Source organism: Microtus oregoni, unplaced genomic scaffold (assembly GCF_018167655.1).
Source record: "Microtus oregoni isolate MIOR12 unplaced genomic scaffold, Mior012 000027F_ref0000203, whole genome shotgun sequence".
Lineage (NCBI taxonomy): Eukaryota > Metazoa > Chordata > Mammalia > Rodentia > Cricetidae > Microtus > Microtus oregoni.
The window spans coordinates 32,938,535-32,958,254 of NW_024543086.1; the positions used below are offsets into that span (position 1 = coordinate 32,938,535).

At 40.6% G+C, this 19,720-nt stretch overlaps 1 protein-coding gene across 3 annotated transcripts in view; it reads left to right on the forward strand.

Moving 5' to 3' along the window:
- Positions 1-19,720, forward strand: part of Fam168a (family with sequence similarity 168 member A) — a 128,655-nt gene that overhangs the window by 60,589 nt on the left and 48,346 nt on the right. For all 3 annotated transcript variants that reach the window (XM_041676317.1, XM_041676318.1, XM_041676316.1), the window contains exon 2: positions 5,328-5,415. In XM_041676317.1, coding sequence (XP_041532251.1) covers positions 5,346-5,415 — 70 coding nt within the window. In that variant the 5' untranslated portion in view covers positions 5,328-5,345. The remainder of the gene's footprint in view (positions 1-5,327; positions 5,416-19,720) is intronic.

Here is a 19,720-nt window from a genome sequence, read left to right on the forward strand (position 1 = left end):
TCCAGCTCCTCAGTGTGATTTTGCTTTGCATCTTTTCATACTTAACTCCAGTTTCTGGAGATCCAATGTCTTCTGACCTCTGCAGGCACCAGGCATGCAGGTAAACATTCATGCATATAAATACATTTAAAAATTAGGATATGAAAAAAATTTTTAACTATTGAGCTATATACATTTTTGCACATTCTAAATGCAAATCTTGTATTAGATCTGCAATTTGAAAGCCAGGGATGGTGGTACATACCTGTTATTCTAACACTTGGGTTATTGAGGCTGGAAGATCAGAAGGTCAAGGTTATTCTGCACAGGCTCTATGAGACTGGCAAGCCTGGAATACCTGAGACCCTGTTTCAAAGAAAAAGGCAATTTCATCCTGTAACTTGTCTGGTTGTTTTTCTTGATGTGTCCTTGTTTTGTTCATAGTACAGAGATTGAACCTGGGGCATCAAGCAAGGCAGGCAAGTGTTCTGTCTACCCCTGAGCCATATCCCCAGCCTCTATTTTACTTTCTGAGATTTGGACTCTCATTAAATTGCTAGAACTGGCAATGAATGAATTTGCACTGTAGTTCAGACTGGCTTGTGATCCTACTCACTCCCTAGTAGATGAAACTATAGTCCTGCACTGTCAAGCCTGACTTTTATGTGTTCTGAACACAGGGTCATACTATATATGTAGCCCAGTCTAGCCTGGAACTCGAGATTCTCTTGCCTCAGTTTCTTGAGTTACTTGGGATTGCAGGATGTTGCCACCACACTGGCTTGTGGTTCCTCTGGGAATAATAATAATAACAACAACAACAAAATTAAACTATTTACTTAAATCCACTTCAGTCCCCCTCTTACCTTTTCTTGCTATCATAGCACATCTGGAAGATCATTGTCAATCAAAGATTATGAAGGTGCATTCCTTATCTTCTTCCTCTGCTTCTAAGGGATTTATATTTTTAGCTCTTAAGTCTTTGATCCTTTTGGGTGCTGGTCTAAACTCTACCTTCTGTTTGCTTTGTGGACTTGCATAGTTCACTTGCTCTTTCTCAGACTAATGTTTTATCTGTAAAATAGAATCAGTTCATTTAGCTAAATGGGGTTACTTGAAACTCTTGAATTCATTATTTGTAGTTTATGAAGTAATACAGTGGAAAACATTTAGATGTATAAGGAACCTTTCAAGTATGGTAGAATGCTACTTTTGTAAAATATATCCATAAAAAAATATTTTCTGGGGCTGGAGAGATGGCTCAGAGGTTAAGAGCACTGACTGCTTTTCCAGAGGTCCTGAGTTCAATTCCCAGCACCCACATGGTGGCTCAGTCATCTGTAATGAGGTCTGGTGCCCTCTTCTGGCCTGCAGTCGTACATGGAAGAAATGTTGTATACATAATAAATAAATCTTTAAAAAATTTCTGAGTAAAATACTATTCTGAATAAATGTCAACATTTAATTACTAAATAAAAGTAAAACCCTCTTATTATCCCAAGCTGCATTTCAGGAGTTAATAACCAGCACAGGTGTAAGATTTGTCCTTTCCTCCCCTTTTAGTGCAGAGTTGGGGAAGGGATATGTGATACACAAACTCAATCCAAAGTCTTGTGCTTGCTAAGCAAATGTTCTGCCTTTTAGTACATCCTTAGCTGATACATTGGGGCTACAGAGATGGCTTAGTAGTTAGGAGCACTTACTGCTCTTTCAGAGGACCCACATCCTGGTTTTGGTTCCCAGCACTCACATCCAGCAGCTCACAATTATAGTTCTAGTTCCAGGGGATTCCATGCCCTCTGACCTCTGTGACCACCCACACTCACATGGTGCACACATTATATTGGATTAGACTGCTTTAGACTGTCCATCTTTAAAAAGATGAAGATTCAAAATATGTACAGTTTGATCCATTTTATGATTACTATGTTTTTTCTCAGTAGTTCTTTTAATCTCATCTGAAATAACAATAATACCAGTTAGCCAACTAACTTTAAGAAAGAACTGTATATACAGATTCTGAATCTATAAAGAAAATCCTTACAACAACAAAAAATAGGTGTGTTATTGCCAGGAGCTGGGAGTAAGATGGGGATTGGCCAAAAAGATATAGTTGAAAGTGATAAAAATCGTTACATCTTGATTATAGACTTGATGTTATTTGTATGATTGAATACGTTTTTGTTTTTTGTTTTGTTTTGTTTTGTTTTGATTTTTTTGAGATAGGGTTTCTCCTTAGCTTTTTGGTTCCTGTCCTGGAACTAGCTCTTGTAGACCAGGCTGGCCTCGAACTCACAGAGATCCGCCTGCCTCTGCCTCCCGAGTGCTGGGATTAAAGGCGTGCGCCACCACCGCCCAGCTTGAATACATTTTTTAGGCTCAGAACTATATTCCTAAAAAGAGTAAATTTTTCTGGGTGGTGGTGGCACTTGCCTTTAATCCAGCACTTGTGAGGCAAAGGCAGGCGGATCTGAGAGTTCAAGGCCAGCCTGGTCTACAGAGTTCCAGGACAGCCAGTGCTGTTAACATAGAAATTCTGTCTCTCAAAATCAAAACAAACAAAGAAAAACTTTTTTTATAGTATTCTTTTTCATTATGAGACTAGAGGAAATTGAGACTCAGAATGGTTAGGACACTTGCCTGTGGTTTTCTTTGATAGGTGGTAATTGTAGAACCTGAAATACCTGACTGTAGAACTTGTGAACTGTTGCTGAAATCATGAGCAGTATATAGATTCTATTGCAAAGGATAATCCCTTGCAAGCTAGGAACTCTGATCTTAGCAATTCCCATGAAGTAGTTATAATAGTCTTATTTTAATTGTTTGTTTGTTTACTTTTGAGACAGAATCTTACTGTGTATCCTGGGTGGGCCTTGAACTCAGCAATCCTCCTGCCTTAGCTTTTTCAGTGTGGGATTACAGCTTTGTATCACCATACCTGGTTTATTCCAAATAGTAGACCCTGGCAGATGTCTTCTGTCAGTTACTGGTTGGGACTGAATTCATGTTGTTATGTCCATGTCGTGGTCTCCTGTGTCTGTCTGTCTGTGACTCCCGTTTTGGAGCAGCAGGAGATCTGTTTCACAGCTGACGAGTTTCCATATTTTGTCAAATCAGCAGCAAAGAATGTGTTCTCTGTAGGAGAATGTGCAAATGTTTGTAGGGCCAGTTGTATTTTAGTCTATTTCATGCTGCTATAACAGATTAGATAATTTGTAACAATAAGAAATTTATGTGCTCACGGGTATGGAGGTGGGAAATTCAGCTACAAGGTGCAGGTGTCTAGCAAGGGTCTTCTTGCTGTGCCATTCCGTGGTAGAAGTGCAGAAAGAACAGAACCAGAGGTTAGAAGAAAGAGTACAAGAAACCACATTTATCCTCTCCCAGTATAACAGATTAATCCGTTCAGAAGAGCAGATCCCATGTGGTGTCTTAAATATGGCACCTCTTACTATTGTTACGGTGGCCATTAGGTTTCTTACACGTGCCTTTCAGTGGATAATAGTATCCACTATTCAAGCCACTGCAGCTTTTAATAGTCTTACTCGACACTGACTTGTTAGGGAGAGAACTGGTTAAGGAGGAGAAGGTCCGAGTTGGGGAAAATGTTCAAGCAGTCATCTCTGTTGTCACACACTGTTTACCTCTGTTTGTTACTTCACAGTTAGCAGGTAATTCTCAGCTCTGGTTGTGAAAATAGTTTTTGCTAAATTGAGCTGAAAATACACATGCTTTCTTTTAACATATATCCTCGAGTTGTAGCTTTAACTTGTAGATGAGTGTATTGACCCTGTTAACTCTGGCATTGTTCTAGATTATGAAATTTACCTGTTTGTCTATCTGATGGTCCTCGTGTCCTATACTTGAGAACTCCTTCTCTCATTCCAGAACCCTGGACAGACTTAATTAGTCACTGTTGTCATCAAGCCTGCCTTCAGCATCTAACTTGTTCCCTCTCCTGGGATGAAACAGAAGTTAATGACCTAAAAAATTGCCCATCTATCATGTAAATCTAGTTAGGAGAGAATTGTTTGATTTTTATGGAGTGTGAGTAATATTTCTGGAGACACGTATTCAAACATGTGTCAGCTTATTTGTAAGATATGGCTCTCTAAAGAAGACGGGACAAATTGGTTAATAGAGCATAATAACAGGTTTTCCATTAAACAGAATGGAAAATGCCCTTCATTGAGGACATTAAGAGCACTTGTGCCGGTGATAGTTATTGCACACAAATTTCCAAGTTTATTTATTTCCCTTGAATAAATTTGGCAAGAAGTCTTGGCTCTGTTTCTTTTTTTGCATTAGGATGTTCAGTGGCATCAAATTTACCCTTTGGAGACCATTAAGATGGTTCCGTAGGTAGAGATGCTTGTGGCCAGATCTCTGGGCACACATACTGGAAGAAGAAATCCTCTGACCTTCACACACAGTGCCGTAGCTGAGCACACAAATAGATGTAATAAAAATTCCTCCTTTTTTCCTTTAAGGCTGTTAGTAGCTTTTATCTTATCTTCTACAGGCAAAAGGGGGGATAGACAAACAGTTGCTGTTCCTTCCTTCTAGCAGGCTAAGTGCTCACTACCAGATACTCAGACTCCCTTGATAAACTGAAAAAGTATGACGTTTTCCAACTTGTGAAGTAGCATCATTAGAACCAGCCCAGCACTGGCACACACCTTTGATCAGCACTCAGGAGGCAGGGGCAGGCGGATCCAAAACTACACAGAGAAACCTTGTCTTGAACAGAGAGAGAGAGAGAGAGAGAGAGACAGACAGACAGACAGACAGAGAACGAACATCAGAGGTTAACTAATCCATTTATTATTAGAATGTTGAAGTCAAAGAGGAAAAGTGATTTGGCCAATGCCACCCAATGCCTTAAGAACTTTCTATGGGGGGGCTGAGAGATTGCTCAGAGGTTAAGAGCACTGCCTGCTCTTCCAAAGGTCCTGAGTTCAATTCCCAGCAACCACATGGTGGCTCACAACCATCTGTAATGAGATCTGGTGCCCTCTTCTGGCCTGTAGGCATACACGCAGACAGAATACTGTATACTTAATAAATAAATAAATAAATATTTAAAAAAAAAAAAGAACTTTCTATGGGATACTGGGACTAATATTAAACTGACAGCCTAAAGTGGCCGAGTTGACAGTGAACAAGTTATATCACTTCTCTGCCCTGTCATTCTTCATCTGTAAAATGGGGAAAGTATTATAGTCTGTTTAGCCTTTTTTCCCCTACACCATGCTGCTTCTTTTTGAGCATGACTGAGCTTTAGAGGAGATGATGTCAGAGGCAATGAGCAATTATAATCAGTGCTGTTTTATTTGTCTTTGTTGTAGGGTCCTCAGTCTTCCACAATGAACCCTGTTTACAGCCCCGTGCAACCTGGGGCTCCTTATGGCAACCCTAAGAACATGGCCTATACTGGTAAGTGGTATAATAATGGATTATTGATTTTCAATTATTCTTTGATAGTTTCTTATATTTATTTAGTAAATTTAGCTGGTATTACTCCCATTGTTTTTTTTTCTTTTCCTTTATTCTTTTTCACCCCTTCTTCCATGAATGACTCTAACTTGCTGAGTGGCTTACAATTTACTCCCGAGCTCCTGAAGAACTGGCAAAGCTTGAGAAGCTGGGAAAGTTGTGTTTAATTAGGGTCCCGTAGTGATGAAAGTAGAGGTGACAGACAGAGTTTCACTATGTAGTTCTTAGCTCTGGCCACCTTGGAACCTATTTTGTAGACCAGCTTGGCTTGGAACTCACAGAGATCTACCAGCCTCTGCTTCCTGGGTGCTGGGATTAAAGGGTTGTACCAACATGCCCACCAGCAGAAGTGACTCTCCGGTTAAAGGTTATTGAATTATTAGCAAAAGGGAAGTTAACACTTACTGAGCACGTGCCGTGTTTCTGGCCTGTGGTTGGTGCCTTTAGTGTCTTATTTCACCTTTATTTAAAAATTAATTTTGTGTGTGTATATATGCATGCATTTATATGTGTGTTCCATACTCTGATACAGGCATTGAAGACAGAGGACAACTTTTTGGAGTTGGTTCTCTCCTTCTACATTGTGGGTTCTGGGGAATAAAACTCAGGTCATCAGGCTTTGTAACGAGTTCCTTTTACTGCTGGGCCATCTCTCTGGGCCCTCACTTTCATTTTAAAGTAAATACTATACAATGTAGCTCATTATCACCGTTTCACAGATGAGAAAAATCACAGGCATAGTGGACACCACAAATTCAAAATTAGTTAATTGAACCCAAGTAGCTGATTTGAAGACTGATCTTTTTAAAAACTCTTACATTCCAGTGTAGCTTTGTTTTTCTTCAAGTTTTAATATATGTTGCTCTTTTGTTTGGAATGCTATTATTCTCTGACTATCTTGCCTTATTCCTCAAGAAATTTACCTTGAAGCCGAGGTTAAACTTGTATCCTGCTACATTACTGAAAGTATTTATGAGTTGTAGAAGTTCCTTGATAGAATTTTTGGGATCACTTATGTAAATTATCATATCATCAGCAAACAGTGAGAGTTTGACTTCTTCTTTTCCCATTTATATCCCCTTGATCTCCTTTTGGTGTCTTATTCCTCTAGCTAGGACCTCAAGAACTATATTGAATAGATATGGAGTGGACAACCTTGTCTTGTTCCTGATTTCAGTGGGATCGCTGGGAGTTTCTCTCCATTTAGTTTGATGTTGGCTGTTGGCTTGCTGTATATTGCCTTAATTATGTTTAGGTATGTTCCTTGTATCCCTGCTCTCTCCAAGATCTTTATCATGAAGGGATGTTGTATTTTGTCAAAAACTTTTTTGGCATCTAATGAGATGATCATGTGGTTTTTATTTTTCAGCTTGTTTATATAGTGGATTACGTTGACAGATTTTCATATGTTGAACTATCCCTGCATCTGTGGGATGAAGCTGACTTGATCATGGTGGATGATGGTTCTGATGTGTTCTTGGATTCCACTTGCCAGTATTTTATTTAGTATTTTTGCATCAATGTTCATGAGTGAGCCGGGCGATGGTGGCGCACGCCTTTAATCCCAGCACTCGGGAGGCAGAGGCAGGCGGATCTCTGTGAGTTCGAGACCAGCCTGGTCTACAGAGCGAGTTCCAGGACAGGCTCCAAAGCCACAGACAAACCCTGTCTCGAAAAACAAAACAAAAAAAAAAAAAAAATGTTCATGAGTGAGATTGGTCTGTAATTCTCTTTCTTAGTAATGTCTTTCTGTGGTTTGGGTATCAGGGTAATTGTAGCCTCATAAAAAGAGTTTGGCAATGTTCCCTCTGTTTCTATTGTGTGGAATAATTTGAGGAGTATTGGTATTAGTTCTCCATCTGGTCCTAGGCTATTTTTGTTGGGAGACTTTTGATGACTGTTTCTATTTCTTCAGCAATCATAGGTCTGTTTAATTTGCTTATCTGGTCTAGATTTAATTTTGGTAAGTGATATTTATCCAGAAAATTGTCCATTTCCTTTAAGTTTTCCAGTTTTGTGGAGTACGGGTTTTCGAAATATGACCTGATGATTCTCTGTATTTCCTCTGTGTCTGTTATGTCCCCCTTTTCATTTCTGATTTTGTTAATTTGGATATTCTCTCTCTGCCTTTTGGTTAGTTTAGATAAAGGTTTGTCTATTTTGGTTTTTGTTTTTTTTTTGTTTTTTTTTTTTTTCCGAGACAGGGTTTCTCTGTGGTTTTGGAGCCTGTCCTGGAACTAGCTCTTGTAGACCAGGCTGCGTCTATTTTGTTGATTTTTCTCAAAGAACCAACTCTTTGTCTCCTTGATTCTTTGTATTGTTTTCTATGTTTCTATTTTGTTGATTTCAGCTCTCAATTTGATTATTTCCTGCCATCTAGTTCTCTTAGGTGAGTTTGCTTCTTTTTGTTCTAAAGTTTTCAAATGTTCTGATAATTCACTAGTGTGGGATTTTTCCAGCTTCTTTATTTAGACGTTTAATGGTATGAACTTGCCACTTAACACTGCATTCATTGTCTCCCATAAATTTGGGTATGTTGGGGGCTGGAGAGATGGCTCAGAGGTTAAGAGCACTGATTGCTCTTCCAGAGGTCCTGAGTTCAATTCCCAGCAACCACATGGTAGCTCACAACCATCTATAATGAGATCTGGAGCCCTCTTCTGGCATACAAACATACATTACAGGAATGTTGTATACATAATAAATAAATAAATCTTTAAAAAATCCAAAAAAAAAATTTGGGTATGTTGTGTGGTCATTTTCATTGAATTTTAGGAAGTCATTAATTTCCCCCTTTATTTCTTCCTTGACCCATTGATGATTCAGGTGAGCACTGTTTAATTTCCATGTGTTTGTAGGTTTTCTGGAATTGGTATTGCTGTTGACTTATAGTTTTAAAGCATGGTGATCTGATAAGGTACATTGGGTTATTCCAATTTTTTTTTGTATTTGTTGAGGTTTGTTTTGTTACTGATTATGTGGTCAATTTTTTAAAAGGTTCCATGAGGTGCTGAGAAGAAGGTATATTCTTTATGTTAGGATGGAATATTCTATAGATGTTCGTTAAGTCCATTTGAGTCATAACATCTGCTAGTTCCCTTATTTCTCTGTTCATTTTTTGTCTGACTGACCTGTCCAGTGTGAGAGTGGAGTGTTGAAGTCTCCCACTATTCGTATGTGGGGTTTAATGTATGATGTAAGCTTTAGAAGTGTTTCTTTGGAGGCTAGAGAGATGGCTCAGTGGTTAAGAGCACTGACTGCTCTTCCAGAGGACCTGAGTTCAATTCCCAGTACCCACATGGTGACTTACAACCGTTTGTAATGAGATCTGATGCCCTCTTCTGGCCTGCAGACATATGTGCAGACAACACTGTGTACAATAATAAATCTTAAAAAAAAAAAAGGCTTTACTTTATTTACAAAAAGTGTTTCTTTGACATATGAGGGTGCCCTTGAATTTGTAGCATAGATGTTCAGTATTGAAATTTCTTCTTGATGGATTTTTCCTGTGACTAATATGAAATGACCTTCTTTGTCTTTTTTGATTGATTTTAGTTTGAAGTCTATTTTCTTTGATATTAGAAGAGCTACACTCACTTGTTTTTAGGACCATTTAATTGGAATATTTTTTAATGTCTGTCTTTGAGGTTGAGGTGTGTTTCTTGTGTGCAGAAGAAGGATGGATTCTGTTTTTGTATCCAGTCTGTTAGTCTGTGCCTTTTTATAGGTAAATTGAGTCTATTTATATTAAGGGATGTTAATGACCAGTGATTGCTATCTTCTGTTAATTTACTTCATTGTTGATGGTGTTAATTTGTGTGTTTTTCCCTTCTTTGGGATTTACTGCTATGAGACCGTCAATTGTCTGTGTTTTTGTTGATGTAGCCAACTTCCATAGGTTGGAGTTTTCTTCTAGTATTTTCTTCTAGTATCTAGGGTTTGTGGCTAGTTATTGGTTAAATCTTATTTTTTCATGGACTATCTTGTTTCGTCCTTCTGTGGTGATTGAAAGTTTTACTGGGTATAGTAGTCTGGGCTGGCATCCGTGGTCTCTTAATGTCTGCATAATGCTTGACCATGACCTTCTGGCTTTCATTGTCTCCACTGAGAACTCAGGTGTAATTCTGACAGGTCTACCTTTATATGTTACTTGGCCTTTTTCCTTTGCAGCTCTTAATATTCTTTCTTTACTCTGTATGTTTAGTGTTTTGATTATTATGTGGCAAGTGGACTTTTTTTTTTTTTTTGGATCCAGCCTATTTGGTGTTCTGTAAGCCACTTGTGTCTTCGTAGGCATATCTTTCTTTAGGTTGGGAAAGTTTCTTCTATGATTTTGGTAAATATATTTTCTGTGCTTTTGAGTTGAACTTCTCTTTCTTCTATACCTATTGTTCTTAGATTTGGCCTTTTCATGGTGTCCCATATTTCCTGGATATTTTGGGTTAAGCTTTTGTTAGATTTAATGTTTTCTTTAACTGATGAGTCTATTTCCTCTATTGTATCTTCAGCACTTGAGATTCTCTCTTCCATCTCTTGTATTTTGCTGTTCATGCTTGCGTTTGTGGTTTCTGGTCATTTTCTCATGATTTCTGTTTCTGTAATTTCCTCAGCTTGTGTTTTCTTTATTGTCTCTATTTCTGTTTTCAAGTCTTGAATATTTTCTTTTATATGTTTGATTTTTTTTTTCTTGATTTTCTTTAAGGGATTTGCTGATGACTTCCATTTTTTTTTTTTTGTCTTTTTCTCCATTTCTTTAAGGGAATTTCTCATTTCCTCTTTAAGAGTTTCAAACATTCTCCTGAAGTTATTTTTTAAGTTATTTTCTTCTGCTTCATCCATATTTGGTTGTTCAGGTCTTGCTGTTGTAGGGTGTTTAGTTTTACTGGTGTTGTGTTGCTCTTTGTGGTGTTGCATGTGTTCTTACCTTGTCTACTCATCTTTTCTACTCAGGCTTACCCCTCAGAGGTCCCAGACTCACGTTTGGACCCACAGAGGTTTCAGGTTCCTGCCTATTCCCTTTGATGTCCCAGACCAACTCCGGGGACCCACAGAGGTCCTGGCTCATGCCTAGTTCCTGGGAGGTTCTAGACTCTTGCCCAGACCCTCAGCGGTCTCTAGCTCTGGCTCACTCACTCAGGGGTTACTCCCGTTTACCTGTTCCCGTGGAGTTCGCTGTCTCCTGTCTGCTCTTGACCAGGTTGCTGGTTCAATCCTGGTCAGCCAGTGGCCCTGGACTGAATTGGCTTCCGGCTCCCACTCCCGTGGAGCTTTCTTCCTCAGGCCCATTCGGGCCTCGATAACTGGTTCAGTCCCACTGCTGTAGAATTTGTTCCCTCAATCCTGCTCCAGCCCAAGGTGGAGATCATTGCCTTAGGCCTACTTTTTCCTGTTTCTGTAAATCCTGGTCTGGATCCACTCCTGCAGAGGTCCTTGGCTTTGAGTTGGTCCTGCAAAGGTCTCTGGCTCTGGTCTACTGCCTCAGAGTTCCCAGACTTGGTTGCACCCCAACCCACAGAGGACCTAGCTCAGGCTTACTCCCTCAGAGGTCCCAGATTCACGCTTGGACCCGCAGAGATCTTTGGTTCCTCTCATTTTTGATTCTTAAGGATTTAATTTTCTTTCTTAAGTATCTGCTTTGCCTGAGAATAAGATGCTTGTTATACTTTATCCAACTTGTATAGGTTTTGTCCAGGAAACACATTTTCAAGTTATCGTTCCTTTATTGGCTGGACATGAAGGACTGCTGAGATGAGCCGCTCAACAGAGTAGATTAAATGTTTATTACTGATGACAGTAATGACTGTCGGTTTTAATTGCCATTTTGCAAGTACATGCTAGGTAACATGTGTATTATTTATAATTAACAATTTAAATTTCAGAGTACTTTTCAGATAAAGAAATTATGACAGTTTAATTTAGGCCATGTGATTTAAAGTAATTTATATCTTTTCTAAAGGATACATAAAGATTTTAACTCGATTTTTTTTTTTTACAAGTTTTTAGTACGTGTCCATTTTCGTTGTAAGCAAGCATAAGTACATCTTAAAGATGTCCTCCTTCCACAGCAGCCATGACAAGTGTCTCAGGTTTCTATTGCTTTGATAAAACATCATGACCAAGGGTAGCTTGGGGAGGAAAGGGTTTATTTCAGCTTAAAACTCTCAGATCACAATCCATGCTGTTGTTGAAATTCATCTTACTGTATTTTTTTAATTTGTCAACCCAGGCTACCTAAGACAGGCAGTAAGTCCAGCAGACACTTGAATACCTTTCTCCTACGTTTACCTTAATGGTGGGCTCTTGATAGGATTTTCTTCCCCAGAAGCTTCAGAAAAGGTTTGTTGATACAATTTTGGAATGTAGCTAATGATGTGGTATGCCCCTTTGTATGCTATATGTTTGATTACCTTTGGTTAATAAAGAAGCTCCCTTGGCCTATAGCAGGGCAGAATATAGCCAGCCTGGAAGAGATACAGAGAGAAAGAGTAGGGAGAGTCAAGGAGACACCATGTAGCTGCTGAAGGAGACAGACACCCAGAACCTTTAGCCACAGCCTTTTGCCGATACACAGATTAATGGAAATGGGTTAATTCAAGATATAAGAGCTAGCTAGAAATATGCCTGAGTCATTAGCCAAAGAGTGTTGTAATTAATATAGTTTCTGTGTGATTATTTGGGTCTGGGTGGCCAGGAAATGAACGATCAGTCTTCTTCTACAGCTAGGATTTGTATATACTTTTTCTTCCTTTAAAAAAAAAAAGATTTTTTATTTTTATGATGGGCATGAATGTGTGTTTTGCCTACATGCTTGTATATGCATTGCATGTTTGCTTGGTGCCCTTGGAGTCTCTTTTCTGGCATTAGATACCCTAGAATTGGGGTTACGGAAGGTTGTAAGTTGCCATATGGGTGCTGGAAACTGAACCCTGGTCTTCTGTGAGAGTAGTAAGTGCTCTTACTTACTGCTAGCCACCTCCTTAGCCCTTTCTCTCTGTCTCTCTCTCTTTTGTGCTTTGCTTGTTTGTTTGTTTTTGAAACAGGGTTTCTCTATATAGTCCTGGCTGGCCTAGAACTTACTGTGTAGACCAGGCTGACATTGAACTAATAGTGATCCACCTATCTCTACCCCCTGAGTGCTGGTTTTAAAGGCATGCACCACAACTACCTGGCTCTTTCTCTTCTTAAAAATATTGGGATGGGCCGGGCGGTGGTGGCGCACGCCTTTAATCCCAGCACTCGGGAGGCAGAGGCAGGCGGATCTCTGTGAGTTCGAGGCCAGCCTGGTCTACAAGAGCTAGTTCCAGGACAGGAACCAAAAGCTACGGAGAAACCCTGTCTCGAAAAATCAAAAAAAAAAAAAAAAAAAAATATTGGGATGGTATAAGCATCCAAATGACACTCAGATGTCTGGTGTGTGTTCTGGACAGAGGAAGGTGTCTAGAGTGTCAACAGAAAATGAAAATATAGAGATAGATGAAGGTCCAGGCAATGAATTTATTTTTACTTTTTCAGAGGATTTGTTTTTATTTATGTATATATTTATGTGTGCAGGTGCTGGAGGAGATCAGAAGGCATCCGATACCCTGGGATTGGAGTTAAAGGCAGTTATGAGTCATTTAACATGGCTTCTGGGAATCAGCCTCCAGTCCTCTGCAAAAATAATAGCAAGCACTCTTAACTGCTCTATTAACATCTCTCCAGACTTATTTTTATTTAATTTGTGTGTATTGGGGGGAACAGATACGTATATGTCTGTGTATACTGATGCTTGCATGTCATAGCATATATACGGAAGGCAGAGGACAATGTCAGGTGTCACCGTCTACTTCCCACCTTATTTGTTGCTTGCCACTGCACCGTATGTGGCGGGCTTGCTGATGTGTAAGGTTCTAGGGATTCTCTGTCTCTGCATCCTATCTTACTACTGTGCCCAGCTTTTACATGGTATTTTAGTTGCTTTCTTATTGCTCTGATAAAACACCATGAACAAGGCAACTTATAAAATAATTAATTTGAGACTTAAGGTTTCAGAGGCTTGGAGTTCATGACCATGGTGGTGGGCACCATGGTGGTGGGCACCGTGGTGGTGGGCACCGTGGTGGCAGGAAGGGCATGGTGCTGGAACTTGTATCTTGATACACAACCATGAGACAGAGAGAGCTAACTGGGAATGGCTTGGGCTTTTGAAACCTCAAAGTTTATTCCCAGCGACACATTTCCTAACCCTTCTCAAATAGTTCTACCAGTTAAGGACCAAGTATTCAAATATATGAGCCTATGGGGGTATTTTCAGTCAGACCACCACACATAAGTGATGGGGAGCCAGACTCAGTCCTTATACTTGCATGACAAGTTTTTTACCCACTGAACTATTTCCTAGATCCAAATAATTTTTACTCAGGCTAGTATGTATAAGGCTTTGTTTTCAGGATATGTATGCTACAGTGGCCCATAGGCACATTGTAAGAGAATTTATTTATTTATTTATTTATTTATATTGAAAAAATTTCCGCCGTTCGGTGGTGGCGCACAGCTTTAATCCCAGCACTTGGGAGGCAGAGGCAGGCGGATCTCTGGGAGTTCGAGACCAGCCTGGTCTACAAGAGCTAGTTCCAGAACAGGCTCCAAAACCACAGAGAAACCCTGTCTCGAAAAAGCAAAAAAAAAGAAAGAAAAAAAGAAAGAAAAAAATTTCCGCCTCCTCCCCACTCCTCTTCTCCCCCCCCACTCCTCTCCCCTCCCCCACTCCATTCCCCCTCCCTCTCGAGTCTGAAGAGCAGTCCAGATTCCCTGCCCTGTGGAAAGTCCAAGGTCCTCCCCCCTCCATCTAGGTCCAGGAAGGTGAACATCCAAACAGGCTAGGCTCCCACAAAGCCAGTACACACTTTCTTCATCCATTCTTCCATTGACGGGCATCTAGGTTGTTTCCAGGTTCTGGCTATTACAAATAAAGCTGCTATGAACATAGTTGAACAAATGCTTTTGTCATATGATAGGGCATCTTTTGGGTATATTCCCAAGAGTGGTATTACTGGGTCTTGGGGTAGGTTGATGCCGAATTTCCTGAGAAATCGCCACACTGATTTCCAAAGTGGTTGCACAAGTTTGCGTTCCCACCAGCAATGGATGAGTGTTCCCCCTACTCCACAACCTCTCCAGCATTTTAGCCATTCTGACAGGTGTAAGATGGTATCTCAAAGTTGTTTTAATTTGCATTTCCCTGATTGCTAAGGAGGTTGTTATTAGAGTACTACTCAGAGGTAAAAAACAATGACATCTTGAATTTTGCATGCAAATGGATGGAAAAAGAGAAATTTTTAAGAAAAAGAAAAACTTCACATAAACTGTTTTGAAGCAAAGACCATTGATTATAGGGACTTGTTACAGAGGCTGATGTGAGCTCATTGGTGAGATGGGTGTTGCTAGATAAGTCCTTGTGCAACTTGCTTATTTGGTCTTGAGCTTTTTGCAGTAAATCCTGTAATAGGCACATGTGCAGGAATTTCTTAAGATACACCCTATAGAAACATGGATAGGTACATACTCCGTCGTGGCCTCTGATTCCGTTTCATTAGGTTTTTATGTAAGTGACTCTATTCTGATACTCGCACCTTCCAGAATCTAAACTCCACTACCGATAGGCTGTGGCCTGCGTGAATTTTAATTCTCTCAGCTGTAAAAGGTTGGCTTATTGTCTATAAAAGACCCTAGTATAGTCCCTAGCTAATATGTAAAACGCAGCAGTGACTGCACCTTTGTAGAGAAAAGAGATTAGAATGTAGAGATGGTGTCTCAGAACTGTGCAGTGACTGGAGGCATGGCTCAGTGGGGCATTCACATGACTGTGTTTGATCTCTAGTGCTGCAAGAGAAAAACCAAATCTGACCACTCTGTCATAACATCTGATAAGTTATTACACTTTTGTACCTCAATATATATTCTCAAGAAAAGCATGATAAAAGCTTTGGAGTGCTTTCTTCTTAAGAAGGCAAAGAGGGGGCTGGAGAGATGGCTCAGTGGTTAAGAGCACTGCCTGCTCTTCCAAAGGTTCTGAGTTCAATTCCCAGCAATCGCATGGTGGCTCACAACCATCTGTAATGAGATCTGATGCCCGCTTCTGGCCTGCAGGCATATATGCAGACAGAATACTGAGACTACTGTCTACTAAATAAATAAATAAAATAAATAAATAAATGAAATCTTTAAATAAGAAAAAAACTAGCCATCAGTTAAAAAAAAAAAAAGAAGAAGGCAAAGAGTAGTGAATGTGCCAGCCATCAACCTGCTGTATGGGCCCCAAACACATTTAGAAAATAATTACGAGATTATAAGAACATATAAACTGTTTAAACTAGCTTACCACTATATGAAAGAAAAGATGGAGAATTCCGTGATGTGCAAAAGTGATTTGTTAACACCTAACTCTCCACTCTGGCCTGTGTATTTATTGTCTTTCCACCACGAGGAAATAATTAAGATTTCTTCTTCCTTTTCTCATATTCTATCCTGGGTACTTCCCACTCCTCTACTGCCTGGAACCAGATGTAGTACTCTGAATTTTCTGGTTTCAGACAGTAGCAAACAATATGTCCAATTGCTACAAATACTTAAGCTTAGTATTAGTAGCACATATCTATAATTTCAGCATTCTGGAGATAGAGGCAGCAAGACGTGGTGGGGGTTCAAGGCCAGTTCCAGCTACAATAAATCAATATCCTCCCCAAAACAAACAAAACTGAAAAAAATGTGTTGTCCCACCTGGTCCTGCAGTCATTCAGTCCCCAAAAAAAATCACAGAGGTCTTCATCAATTATAAACTGATTGGTCCAGTATCTCAGGCTCTTCTTATTAACTAATTCTTATAACTTATATTAGCCCATAATTTTTGTCTGTGTTAGCCATGTGGCTTGGTACCTTTTTTGGCAAGGCAGTCACATCTTGCTTCCTCTGTGGCTAGGTCACAACTGTAGACTGAAATTTCCCTCTTCCCAGAATTCTCATTGCTCTGCCTCTATTTCCTGCATGGTTGCCATCGCCCTGCCTATAACTCTTGCCTGGCTACTGGCCAGTCAGCATTTTATTAAAAATAGTACAAGTAACAGGATAAAAGACTGTTGTCCCTCAGCACTAGCATAGCCCCCAAAGGGGCAATCCAAACCCACAATCTGATACCCCATTCCTTCTTTTCCTTCCTCCTTTTTTTCACTAACAGGTTAGCCAGGACTATATTATAACCCTGTCTCAAACAAGCAAAAAAGATGAATCAGTTTGTCAGCTGAAGACCTCAGTAATTAGTAAAGTGACAGCCTACAGATAGAGTGAATGGTCTGATATATCCGTACTGCTAAGAAATAGTCTCTTACATTGACCAGCTCCTGTCTATTTCTGTGTGTGTGTGTCTGTCTGTCTCTCTGATCACTTTGTAGAACTTTAAGATTATGACAGCGGTACTTCATATGTGTGTGGTGGGGGCGAGGATTTGTGTCAGCATTGGTTGTCCTCAGTTGCATTCTACCCTACTGTTTTGAGACAAGCTCTTCAATTGAACATGGATCTCACTGGGTCAGCCAATCCCAGGAATCTTCTTGTCTCCACCTCCCCAGAACAGGCACACAGCGCACACAGCCTCACGTGGGTTCCAAACTCAGGTCCTTCTGCTCGCAGAGTAAGCACTTTACAGTCATTTCCCCAGCCTGCTGCTTTGTTCTTTGCACAGAACTTCCCCAAGGTTTTCTCATTCAATATTTCAAACAGCTTTAAAGAGATAACTTTTTTTTAAATATTTTTATGGTTTATTTAACTTTATTTTTATGTGTGAAGGTGTCAGATAACCTGCAACTGGATCTTCAGACAGTTGTGAGCTAATATGTGGGTGCTGGGAATTGAACTCGGGTCCTCTGGAAGAGCAGTCAGTGCTCTTAACCACTGAGCCATATCTCCAACCCAAAGAGATAACTTTTATTTTCTGAGTGAAACAACTGGTAATCAGTGTCAAGGTCATACTATACAGCAGAACCTAAACTAACCGTAGTTTTTTGTTTTTGTCATTACAAAATAACCGCTTTTACTGCTCTGGAGTTCGAGGCTGTGTCCTTGGACACCACAGTGATTGGCACCTCAGAGGAGCCAAGAAATCAAATTCCTGAAATTGCTAACTAACACTCCTTTGATGTGGAGGCTGGTTTCCTCTGTTCAGAAAAGGCTCCCTCGGGTCTCTTAACTTTTTCAACCTCCTGGAATGTGCTGGTCTTGCTGTTTTTATGGCTATTCTCGTTACTGTTAAACCTAATGGATTGATTTTTGACCTTATCTTAATTTGATCATTCTGTATCATCGATAGCCTCAATGCTCCCTTCCTCCCCTTTTTTACTTTCTTCACTTTTCTTCCTTTGGAAGGGATAGTGTAATGATTGTTGTATCTCTTTAAGAGACAAGCCACGCCCATCCGCTGAGGCCGGCTGATCTTCAGCTTCCCACCTGAGCTTTTGCTTTTCTCAGTTTTCCTCTCTGTGAGGCGGCTTCGCTTCAGCCTCTCTCCCCCTCTTCTCCCCTTCCCCCCTCCTCCTCTTCTGTCCCCCTCCCTCCCTCTCTTTCCCTCCCTCCCTCCCTCCTTCTCTCCCTCCCTCCTTCCCCCCACACCTCACTCTGCCTGTTGCGCCTAAACATGTACCTGTCTCTTGCCCGCCCCTCCATGTGTCTCCTTGTCTGGGACCAGCCACCACTCCAGGCCCGACAGGCAGCCATCTCTGCGTGCCGCCACATGGCCCGCTATCACCACTTGGGAACCTACAGCATTTCTGCTGCCTGTAGCATTTTTAATAAATCCATAACAGATAGGATAGTTTCATTTCAGGCTAGCTTCAGACTTGAACTTCTTTCTGGTCCTTCTGCCTCCACTTCCCAGGTACTGGGATTACAAGCAAAAGTCATCTTGTCTGCTTTATATAGCGTTGAGAGTCAAACCAAGGACTACCAACTGAGCTACATCCTCAGCTCCCTCCTCACTTCTTTTTAACGTATGTTTGTTGTGGTCTGGCACATGTCAGAGCACATGCGTGTGTCAGAGGGCAGTTTGCAGGAACTGCTTTCCTCCTTCCCAGGATTGAACTCAGGTCATCAGGGTTGACGGCCATCTGATGAGCCTTTTCCCATCTTCCTCCTTCTTCAGCTGTTCCTGAGTCTCCTTTCAAGGTTTTCTTCTGTTCACCCATTGAAAGTTGGCGCTGCCCAAGGGCTCAGTTGCTACCTAGAAGCTGATTTATAGTGTGGCAAACACTTCCTCTAAGCTTCAGATTAGTTTATTCTAGCTTTCTTTCATAGATCTCCATTATTGTCTCATACATTGCTTAGATTTATGTTTAAAACTGAGCATATTAGCTGGGTGGTAGTGGCACGCATGTGTTCATGCGCAAACACCCTCACCGCATACAGTAGCAGGCAATAAGGGTTGGAAAGATGGCTCAGCAGTAAGGATTGTTATACAGATAAACCGTCTTGAACACCCCCCACCACCAAATACTGATACCATTTATCATTGCTGTGATTCGTTATTACAGTAATAACTACCATTCCTAAGTATCATTAGGGTGGCAAGGCGCGTAGTAAACATTGTTTCCATTGGCAGTTTTTTTTAGGTAAGAGCTATTATTTTTCATGTGTTTACTTAGTTACTTACTCATACTGGACCAGGCCACACCTGGATTCCAGACTCTTTCTCCCTATATTTTTATCTTTAACATTGTTTCTCAGTCAGTAGAACCCATCCTTAGGAGAGATGTCACCTGTACTCTGTAGCTTGGTGACCTCTGCAATGACCTAGCGACTCCAGGTCCTCCTCTATTCCCTTAAGCTATAGAGCCCTCCACCCAGCCCCCTTTTCTCTTCCATTCAAGACAGGGTTTCTCTGTGCAACAGCCCTGACTGTCCCAAAACTCTCTCTGTAGACCAGGCTGCCCGCGAACTCACAGAGATTCGCCTGCTTCCGCCTCCCAAGTGCTGGGTTAGAGATGTGCACTGCCACCTGGTTTAGAACCTTTCTTATGAAAAAGATCACATGTATTTTGCAAAAACTTCTTTCCAAAATTGTATTATACACTTAGATATGGCTAAAATAAACAGCCTGATGTCAGACTCTAGAAGTTTGAGTCAACACCACTGCTGAGTTGTGTTAAATCAGATTTCCTTCTTGCCTCACATAGATCGTTACTCTACCAGTCCTGGTGTTTGCAGACACACACACAGAAAC